An 11,954-nucleotide genomic window follows, 5' to 3' on the forward strand; every position below is an offset into this window, starting at 1 on the left:
GGGGGGGGGGGGGGGGGTTGAAGGGGAAAGGAGGAGCATGAATCATGTAACCATGTTAAAAATGAATATTAATAAATGTAAAAAAAAATTCATAAGACCATGATCATAAGACAACTCAGGTTTGTCATTCAGACTATGACATCTCTGGATCGGGTTCTCTAGAATTAAGTCCTCTCTTGGCCAGAAATAATTTTTAATGTTGATTATAACATACAAAGTTATAGAGTGTATAAATTTTCTTATTTATCAAATAGGAAAAGCTAAGGGCCTCAGAATAGATACTAATCTTTGTCTAACAACAATAGATGCTCTTAGATAAGGTGGTACCATTGTTTCATATATGAGTTTTTTGCTTGCTTTTTTGTAATTTATGAGATTATTTGTTGAGCTCCTAACTTGAATTTCTCCATTATGAACTCTTCCTCATTTTTTGTGATCTTCCTCCTTAAAACTGGGCAAAGAGCCAGGCCGGCTTCGCCCCTGCCTCCCTCCCCTGTCCTCCTTTACCCTTTCCCCTGCCCCTGGCTCTGGCTCCCTTCCCCACCCATTTCCCCCTCCCCCCCTGCCCCAGCACTCTTGACCCGGAAGCAACCTAGACCACCTGGAAGCGGAAGCCAGTACACACTATGCTGGATTGAGGCAGAGGTGGTAGAGGCTGGTTGGTGGAGTGAGACCTTTAGAGGAGCTGGAGTTGTCGGCCCCCAGGTCCCAGGGGAAGAGCCATGACGACCTCTCAGAAGCACCGTGACTTCGTGGCGGAGCCTATGGGAGACAAACCTGTGGGGTGCCTGGCGGGCATCGGAGAAGTGTTGAGCAAGAAGCTTGAGGACAAAGGTTTCGACAAGGCCTATGTGGTCCTGGGCCAGTTCCTGGTGCTGAAAAAAGATGAAGAACTCTTTCGGGAGTGGCTCAGAGATAACTTTGGGGCTAACGCCAGGCAATCTCGGGATTGCTTTGGCTGTCTTCAAGAATGGTGTGATGCTTTCTTGTGAGCCCTGTGCCTGGGAGCCGGCCCCACTTTCTTCCCAAGATGGGTCCTCTCATTTAGCACATTTAAGTGGGAAATCCTGTCCCTCTTTCTTCATCTCCCAAGAAAAGGAAAGATTTTTGCTGCTGTCCCCACCCGGCACACTTTACCCACTCAACCTTCCTTTTGATTCCAGCCTCCTATTCCTCCTCAGCATGAGTCTTGGCCCTTAAAATTCACTGGCCATAGTTACTATAGTTACTAGCCCTCCTGGGTGGGTCTTTGTAGTGACTTCCCCACCCCTTAAGCCCCTACTTTCTGGACTCTTTATGCCATTAGGATAACTTTGGTAGAAGGGCATTTACTGCCATTGTAAAGAATTTTTTAAAACCAAAAAAGTCAGCAATCTGGAAAACAACAACAATAACAACAACAGCATGAAAAAGTTCTGGAAATTTTGATCTCCTTCTATAACTTGCTGATAACAAGCAGCTTGTAAGCCAGTATAGCACTTAAGTTTTCCAAAATCCTTTACAGGTATTATATTATTTGAGCCTTATAACAACACATTGATATTATTATGGATAAACTGAGGTTCAGAATTTGAATGACTTGCCCATTGTCACATATTTTGTAAGTGTCAAGATTGAAGACTTGAACCTACTTCAGGGAACTACTTAAGTAGTTCATGCCTTCTTTGTATTGTGAGTGAAAAATCTCCTTCCCCCTTATATGAGGATTAGATTTTAATGTTATCAACCAATCCACATCTCTGTCTTGGATAATTTTTGAACTGGTATAAAAGTTGTCTAATTCTTTGGGGCATATAGGAAGGTCTCTCACAGTGCTCAGGGTCTTTTGGTCTTGACCAGAAGTCCAGCTTTATGGGGATATTGGGCCTCTCCGAATAAACCTATTTCTTTATGGCTTAGAGACTTTGTTTATTATTTGTGTTCCTATGGTTAGAAATTCCACAATAGTATTAATGGACAATATGAGTTTTAAATTGAGAACTCCTAGAAAATTTGGTCATGGAAGACATTTAAATGAATGTTATTATTATTTTTTTTAAACCCTTACTGCCATGGAATCAAGAAGAGTGGTAAGGGCTAGGCAGTGTGGGTTGAATGACTTACCCAGGGTCACACAGCTAGGAAGTGTCTGAGGCCAAATTTGAACCTAGGAACCCATCTCTATTTTGATAGAGACCCTAGGTCTGATTCTCAATCCACTGAGCTACCTAGTTGTCCCCTAAATGAACATTATTCTAAGAAGCACTTTGGGCCACAACTCAGAATTTCCCTAAAAATGGTTAAGATAATATAAAAAGGAAAAAAAAAGGAATATTCAAAAAGTAACATTTATTGACATAACATCCAGAAATGGATGGAATTATTTTCATTAAACTGATATCACTCAAAAACAATAACTTACCAGAAGACCTCTCTAAAGTTCAGTGAATATGCTACATCCAATTAAAGTGCACATACTATGTTCCATCCTTTAAAATCTGAAGTAAACCTGAATAGTCTAATGATTTACTTAGCTGGGTAAGTTTAAATTAGCCAGATTTTTGACTTGCAATATTACATGTAATATTTTATAACAATGTTAATGCTCTAGGTCTCACTCTCTCAATATTCACCATCCCTGGCAATGTAAGTCCCCAGAAGGCAGCTACTACATCTCCTTTAAGAATTACAGGGAAGGGGCAGCTGGATAGCTCAGTGGATCTAGAGACAGGAGGTCCTAGGTTCAAATCTGGCCTCAGACACTTCCCAGCTATGTGACCCTGGGCAAGTCACTTGACCCCCATTGCCCACCCTTACCACTCTTCTGCCCAGGAGCCAATACACAGAAGTTAAGGGTTTAAAAAAAAAAAAAGAATTACAGGGAATTATGAAAGACTGAGGTGGTTCTCTGAGGGCATATCTCATGAAAAACAAAACAAAAATTTCTAAACACCATGATTATGAATTGACATGAATTAGAAAGATTTAGTGAACTTTTTATTTTTTTATTTGAAAATTTTCATTTAAGAATATTTTGCCATGGTTACATGATTCATGTTCTTCCCCTCCCTTCCTCCTATCCCCCTCCCATAGCCAACAAGCAATTCCACTGGGTTTTACATATGTCATTGATCAAGGCCTATTTCCATATTATTAACATTTGCATTAGGGTGATCACTTAGAGTCTACATCCCCAATCATATCCCCATCGACCCATGTGATCAAGCAGTTGTTTTTCTTCTGTGTTTCTACTTCGACAGTTCTTTCTCTGGATGTGAATAGCGTTCTCATAAGTCCCTCAGGATTGTCCTGGATCATTGCATTACTGCTAGTAGAGAATTCCATTACATTTGATTGTACCACAGTGTATGTCTCCATGTATAAGGTTCTCCTGGTTTTGCTCCTTTCACTCTATATCAATTCCGGGAGGTCTTTCCAGTTCAAATGGAATTCCTCCAGTTCATTATTCCTTTCAGCACAATAGTATTTTATCACCAACAGAAACCACAATTTGTTCAGCCATTCCCCAATTGAAGGGCACCCCCTCATTTTCCAATTTTTTGCCACCACAAAGAGTGCAGTTACAAATATTTTTGTACAAGTCTTTTTCCTTATGATCTCTTTGGGGTATAAACCCAGCAGTGGTATGGCTGGATCAATTCACAACTCCACCAGCAATGCATTAATGTCCCAATTTTGCCACATCCCCTCCAACATATTTTACTTTACTGTCATTTTAGCCAATCTGCTAGTGAACTTTTAGAATGGAGTATTTTCTTTTTTTATTGATTAATTAAGAAAATTATCATATTCTTTCCTTCCCCCTCCTCCCAACCCTCTCTCATAGCTAACACACAATTTCACTGGGTTTTACATGTGTAATTGATCAAGACCTATTTCCATATTATTTATATTTGCACTAGGGTGATTGTTTAGAGTCTACATCCTGTTATGAGTAAGATTAGATTAGCTAGTTATTAGGTATTGATTATATATTGATTAGTAAGTACCTAGCAGGAAGGAGCTGGAGCTGGGAATTCCAGGTTGGAAGGAAGGAGGAGGAAGTCTATCTGTGTTCTGTGTGTGGACTCCATTAGTGGTAGGCAAAAACTGTTGCCAGCCTGGGAGAACTTAGAGCAAAGGACACCTTGCATCCTGTTTTCCCCTGGATCCTGTGTGGTGTGGCATTTAAGGAAAGAACAAGAGAAGACGACAGTGCTTCAAGCAAAACCCTTACTGCTTAGTTCCTGAGACAACTGTAGCTCCTGGCATCCAGACATCATCAGTGGATTGCAGTGAGAAATCCCAAAGCCACAAAAGCCCCAGCTGCACTCAAGCCTGGCAGGTTCCAGGTTTGAGGCAGAAACCAGAAACCCAGAGACTCCAGTATAGCTCCTTGGGCCCTGTTAGTTAGATAACTTAAATTAGTGTAGTGAATAGCCCTTCCCTGTCCCTTTGAGTTTTATTATTAGGTGTTAAGATTTTAGAGTAGTCATTCCTATCCCTCCTTTTAGTTGTTTCTAATTAAAACCCAATTTCACCTTGTTACCTTGTCAGTTAATTCAAGGCCTCTGGCCAGAGTGACAGTTGGTTGTTATTTTTCCAGTTGGGAGTGGTGTAGCTGTACAAGGCTTCAGTGTTTAGTTATAGTCTCTCTTACATCCCAGAGAGTGTTCCCACAAACCTCATAGTTGATTTTAATATCCCTGGTGACCTCATTACTTATATTATCTTACAATCCCCAATCAAATCCTCATGGACTCATGTGATCAAGCAGTTGTTTTTCTTCTTTGTTTCTGTTCCCACAATTCAGAAAGGAGTATTTTCTAAGGTGGCCTAATGTAACCAGAGGTAAAAAACAAAACAAAACAAAAACCATCCCTCCAAAAGTCTGTGACACACTTCAACATATACTTGAAGAACCCAGGGTAAATGGGCTCAAGTTTAGAGTAGATATAATATAGGGATCACTTCCAACTTCCGTTTTCTTGAAGTCTTTTTCTCCCTTTCATAAGGGAATCATGAGATTTCATTTATGTATGTTACAATTTCTGGGCTACTTGTAAAGTCCTAAAAATATTTTTCCTTGGTGTATCAACTTTGTCATTGGTTTCTGATGTAAACGTGGAACAACCAATGGGGATTTCAATAACTTAAAATTCTCTAAACTTTTGAGACTGTAATAAGTGACATAAAACTGGTATGTTGCCAGCTGTTTTTAGTAAAGTAAATCTCATATAATTGAAGACTGTTTTAACTAAACTGAATCTTGTATAGGCCAAGCTGTTATAGGTAAATTAATTACTAGATTGATGGATTTCAGGACACGGTTTCATCCAACCTAAATTTATTATGGAGGAAAGGTATAAAAACAGAAACCAGGAGGTAGGAATAAGAGTTGAAAACTAGGAGAGTATATATTAATATTTTATTATGTCTAAAGTTTAAACCCTACACTAATATTTATAAACAAATTCCCCCCAAACCAACTACTCACAAAACTGCTTCTTGTCTGAAAACAGACCTGACTTAACTACTCTCACTAAATGAAATTCTATCTTACTACCTTTTACTAAATAATAAATCTTAATTTATAATGACCTCCTAAAGTAATTTATAAAGAAAACTAAATGCAGTACTTTTCTCTCATTCAAATTCAAAGAATACTGCTGTGTGATGGCAGTTTTTCACAGACCAGCTCTCTTGCACTGCCTGGAGTTCCTTTAGTGAATAGACCTCAAAGCTAGACCTCTTCTCTCAGAGTACTGAGGAGGAAAAAAAAAAAAAAACCACCTCAGTCACTAACTTTTGATCACAAATCATGAGTTTTCTTCAGCTTTCTTAAATCTCTTTTTCTTTCTTTCCAACTGGAACCATTTCTCTTTCATATTAAGAGCTCACAACAGCCACCCCTGTTCTCCCAGATTGCCAGAGAAAATGGAGCATGGAATTCTCAGTCTCCTTTTATGCAATTTCCTTAAAGGGCCTGCATAAAAATCTATCTGCTTAGTTTCTTAAAAAGTGGACAAAAACCTTTTCTCTAATCTAAAAATTGTCTCTTAATAAAGCTAAATAAATTCTCATCACAACAAGATTTACAATAACAATAGATATCATTAATATAGTGATTAAAGTTTATGAAGTACTTAACATATGTTATCTCCTTTGATCCTTATAATAGCCTTGGCATGAACATTTTATTATGCTCTATATATAAGAGGAAATCTAGGCTGAAAGAATTTAAATGATCTGCCAAGAGTGACACAATTAAATTTGAGTTGGAATTGCTTGATATAAAATTTGAACTCAGTTCTTCCTGACTGAGTCTGGCACTCCATTTATGGTGCTATCTAGCCACCTAGTTGTAGCAAAGATGGTGGTGCTGGTGATGGGGCTGAAATGGAGAGAGATTCAGAATATTTTGACTTAGGCTGAGGTCAAGATTTTGCCCAAAGTGATTTCTTGTCAGGAACTTTCCTAGAAAGACTCTAATCAGAAAGTTTCCAGATTATGAATTTTATATTTCAAAAACTACATAGGGTATGACTAAATCTTCTCAAACAACACAATTATATTTCCTGTTTGATGTACTCCATTTTATCTAGTTGCCTTCAAGAATATAAAAAGTGATGAAGTAGTTTTCACACTTTAGAGCCTTAGATTAATTAACTGATTCAATGGTCAATTTATCACCTGGTTAAATTATTTGAACTTGACATCTAGTTATTGTTATTGTTATTTTAATTGGGTAGAGTGATTGGGTAATTGATTGATTGATTGAAATAATCCAAACACATAGGAAAATTGTAGAGATTTAGTTTCCAATTTGAAATCCACATTCAAATGTTTGAAATCTCAACAAGTCAGATTTATACTTGACTCTCTGGATATTTACATTTTTAATATTCTATGAGATTTAATAGAATATATTCCAATTGCCAGCAAAAACTAGATAATGGAAAATCCTGTTGTCAATTGATTTTAGAAAATGATCAAATTAAATACTCCTTGCCTGCCTGATGTCAAAGAGAAACCCTAATACATGATAAGAGTAGAAGATTAAAAATGTATAATAAAACAATTATAAATACAAAGTAATAAAGAAGGTTGTAGAGAATTAAACTGGGGGATGCTTTTGTTTGTTTGTTTTTTATATGATATACATCCATCATTTGATGGCCAGGCCATTATTTCTTATAGCTAATGAGAAATATCTATGTGTGAGGAAGACTGAGAATACATTTCCTGTGGTTTGCTTAGATCAAGCAACATCTGCATTTAATACAGATGTATTTTGTCAAAAATGTAATTTGGGGATGAGACTATTAGCTACATTTTTTATCTTCTCTCCAACTTTCTACTTTACTTTTCTGAACAATTTTCTTCTTATATTCAAATCAGGGAAGACTTCAGGTAAACAAAGGATAAAATATCTTTTTTCTATTTAGAGGGATAATTTCTGATTGGATTTATTAATTTTCCTTACGGTTACATACAAATAAACAACATTCTATCCGCAAGAAAAAATGCAAGTTAAAATTAGGGCTACAAACACATGGGAAATAATTAGAAGTTCAAACCATTTTGTTTTCTTCTTAAAAATCATTATTGAGTGGCCTTTTCTATTGTTATTTGTTTAAACTAAAAATTTGCCTACAAAAGAATTGTGAGCATAGAGAGAGAGAATTTTATTCCCTTAAACCAGTTATGGGCAAACTTTTCAAAGAGGGGGGCCAAAGGAAAGGAAATGCTCATCTGTAAGTCTGTTTCTAAGGCAAATCTTTCGAAGTTTCATTATATTGCATCCTACTCATTGTATTCGTCAGATTAGGAATAATGTTGCAGGAATAGGACATATCAGGGGTCCTGAATCTGGCCCAGGGGTCGTAGTTTGCCCATCACTGCCTTAAACAATTTATTTTAAACAACCAATGGCTGAGGGAGGTAAGCCATTATCTCTAGTAATAATTTTATTTGAATAAAAATTGGGAAAATAAAAAAAAGGAATACTTAATATGGCTCTAGAATTTAGCAGGAAGAAAAAGGAATACACCACATGTAAAAGCACACAAACAGAAGATCATAACATTTAATAAACCTGCAGATTCCAATTACTGGAGTAAGGTTTCACTAGGTGACAAAAAGTGTTCAGAAATCTGAAAGGTAGATTAACATCTTATTCCTAACAAAGATAAACTACAAATAGATATATAACATATATAAAAACGACCTCATAAGATAAAGAGGAGCTAGGGAAAATGTTGATATTACTTATATCTCAAATATATTGACAGAAAAAGCATTCATATCTAGACAGATGTTAGGATCATGGGATATAAATTTTTAACTATAAAATTATAATATTTTGCACAAATTTAATGTAGTTAAAATTAAAATGCACATAGTTCATAGTACAAAAAACTTTTGCATTAAATTTCTTTGCTAATGATCTCATGTCAAAGATATAGAAATAGGTGAATAAATTTGACAATACTGAATCATTTTCCAATAGATAAATGTTCAATGGGTATAAATAATCATGATCTCAGACAAAGTAAAAGCAAAATTAGACCTAATAAAAAGAGTAATGAGAGAAATTTCACTTTGCTAAAGGTATCATAGAATAAGAAGTAATACTGCTATTGAAACTATTGGCACCAAGTGTTACTGTTTCCAAAATCTTGAAGGAAGAGTTATATGTTATAGGATTAAGTAACTAGTAAATTTATACTTGTGGGATATCTCAATCTTCACCTCTTATATCCAAATAAACCTATAAGTTAAGGAGAGGGATAGAATTTTAGAAGAGTTAGATATAATAGAACTCTGGAAAATATTGAGTGAACATAGAAAAGAGTATACCTATTTCTCAAGTGTATATGACAAAAATTTACTATATTTTAGGATATAAAAACCTCACAAATAGGGGGCAGCTGGGTAGCTCAGTGGATTGAGAGCCAGGCCTAGAGTCGGGAGGTCCTAGGTTCAAATCCGACCTCAGACACTTCCCAGCTGTGTGACCCTGGGCAGGTCACTTGACCCCCATTGCCTGCCCTTACCACTCTTCCACCTATAAGTCAATACACAGAAGTTAAGAGTTTAAAAAAAAACCTCACAAATAAATGCAGAGAAACATATATATTAAATGCTCTTTTGGGGGACAATAACATAATAAAATGCATTTGATAAAGGATCTTTGAGGAATAATATAAAATTAATTTATTTGTTCAGCGTCATACCAATCATTTTCTCAAAGAATATAGAGCTTGAAAACATTAACAAAATTCATCTGAAGAATTAAAAGGTCGATAAAATCAAGGAAATAAGTGAAAAAATGGAATAGGATCTAGTAATATGAGATCTAAATGTATATACTACAAGGATTTAATTATGGAAACTGTGGATTTTAAAAATGTTGTGGCTGGAGGACTGCATCCATCATGCATGACCCAGGGATCCCTCCTCCCTACTTCCTGGCATGGGATTGGTCTATAAAAGGACCAATCCTATGCCAGGGAGGGTACTTTGAAGAGGACTTGGAGCCAGTTCAGAGGAGAGGAGTGGAGGGAGATAGAGGAGCTTGCTGGAGTGAAGATTATTATTTTTTTAATAAAGACCCTTGTTTATTCTTGTTTTCTTTTACTGTTCTCCTTTCCCACATTTACAAAACAATTTGACACTCTACAAGTAATGGAATAGATTACATATACAATTTACAGCAAATGTGCACACTAACCTAGTATGTGATAAAGCAAATGATTCTAGTTACTGAAGTACTAACTCAGTATGTGACAAAAACTGCTGGAAAAATTGGAAAGCAGTCTGGATCTCATACCCAATAACAAGATAAGCTCAAAATGGATACATTATTTAAATATAAAAGGTTTTATTATAAGTAATAGGGGAGTGTGGGGGAAATTGCATGTTAGATTTATGGGGATATCACAAATAATTGGAGAAAGTAAAAGTAAAACAACTCTGAGGTACTATTTCACATCCATCAGATTTGCCAGCATAACAGAAAAGGAAAATGATAATTGCTAGGGGTGATGTGGCTTCTCTAAATAAATTTTGTCATTTGTAAAAATTAAAAAGTGGTTTTTTCTGAATTGTCTATGTTTATTTCTTCAATATCCTTTTCTTGCCCAAGTACAATATCAAATATTAATGGCGATAATGGATATCCTTGCCTCACCCATGATCTCATTGGAAAGGCTTATAGCTTATCTTCATTGTAAATAATATTTGTTCTTGGCTTGAGATTGATACTTATGATTTTAAGCTTCTATGTTTTCTAATGTTTTTAAGAGGAATGGTGGTTGTATTTAATAAAAAAAAAATTTCTCCATCAATTGAAGTATGATTACTACTGTTTTTATTTTTTAAATAATAAATTATTCTCATAATTTTCCTGACATTGAACAACTCTGAATTCCACTATAAATATAGCCTGATTGCATATGTAGTGTAGAGTTTGTTATATATTTAGATCTTTTTGCTACTTTGGTATTAAAGAATTCACATCAATATTCCTTAAGTTAATTGGTCTATAATTTTCTTTCTTTCCTTTTCCCAAGACTGTATTTGTATTATTGAATGAAATTAGTTATCTTCTTTACTTTTCAAATTTTTTATGCATTATTAGAATTAATTTTTTCTTAAATGTTTGGTAAAATTGACTTTTATTAGAATTAATTTTTTCTTAAATGTTTGGTAAAATTGACTTTTAAATCCATTTATTCTTGTATTTTCCCCTTAGAGAGTTAATATATGGATTATTCAATCTCTTTTTCTTAGATAGGGCTATTTAATTACTTCATTTCCATTTTTGTTCATTGGAATAATTTACTTTTTTAAATTATTCAAACACGTAATTGTAAATTGTCCATTTTCCTGGAATGTAATTAAAATCTATTTAGATAGGATTAACTCTCCCCTTGCCCATTTTAGCTAATCAAATCAAGAACTCAAAGCACCCCTACTTAAGACTAAGTAAGAGAATTCACAAGTTACTTATAGAGTAAGCTCACACCTCCAAAGGCTACTACCCACCCACCCCCAACCCGTGCAGGGCTGGCAAATCAAAAGACTGTGATTGGTTCCCATAAAGTAGGAAGTGATGTGGAGAAAGGACTATAAAAAGTCCTGAACTTCCTATCCAAGGAGCTTCTCCTTTGAACTTCTTCTCCTTTGGAATTCATCTTTGGACACTTTGCATTGGTGAGCTGGACTGAAGGAGGAGACTCTTTCCCTGGATCCTGTGTTGGCTTACTGGGTAAGTAGCTGGCTTTCCTTTCCTGGCTTCTGGAGACATTGGTTCTGGAGATGTCTTCTTTTCCTGGAGGAGGCTGCAACCCTTGATGAAGATACCACCAGGACTCCTGGCTTAAGAGACTACCACAACTCCATGTGAAGATTGGGACTTGAGATCCCTTGCCAGGTGGTGAGCTAGTCTTCTTTGAATAGAAATTATAGGGTATCTAGCTAGGCAATACTTTCTACTTCCTTCCTACTAAATTTCTCTCTTTTACTATATCTATATTAAACTAAATTGTTAAGAGCTGCTAACAGACTTGTGACTTAAGAGTTAATTTTTTAAATTGGCAACTACAATATTACTTTACAACTTTCATATTTAGCATAAAACCTTAAATTTAAATTCTTACAAATTTGAAGGAAGTGTGGGAGAAAAGAAGCATTAGGCTGCCTACCAAACTGAAGGTTTATCAAAACATTATGCTAATGCCATTATTGTATGACTGAAACATGGATTGCATAGCATTGCCATACCAGAAAAATGAATCACTTCCATTTAAATTGTCTTAGAAATATTCAGATCACCTGGAAAAATGAGGTAACAGCACTGAGGTTCTTTCTGCAGCTGACCTGCCAAACATTAAAATTCTACAGGAGAGTACAATTCCAATGAACTGGCCACATTCAACTGCCAAATATACATTTTCCTAAAACCCTGA

The 11,954-nt window shown here is 35.7% G+C and overlaps 1 protein-coding gene across 1 annotated transcript; it reads left to right on the plus strand.

Moving 5' to 3' along the window:
- The first annotated feature begins 722 nt into the window (after positions 1 to 722).
- On the plus strand, positions 723 to 992 carry LOC123235560 (barrier-to-autointegration factor-like). The gene has a single exon (XM_044661720.1). It carries the CDS (start codon positions 723 to 725, stop codon positions 990 to 992), a length of 270 nt encoding a protein of 89 aa, XP_044517655.1.
- The last annotated feature ends 10,962 nt before the right edge of the window (positions 993 to 11,954 follow it).

This window comes from Gracilinanus agilis, chromosome 2, assembly GCF_016433145.1.
Source record: "Gracilinanus agilis isolate LMUSP501 chromosome 2, AgileGrace, whole genome shotgun sequence".
Lineage (NCBI taxonomy): Eukaryota > Metazoa > Chordata > Mammalia > Didelphimorphia > Didelphidae > Gracilinanus > Gracilinanus agilis.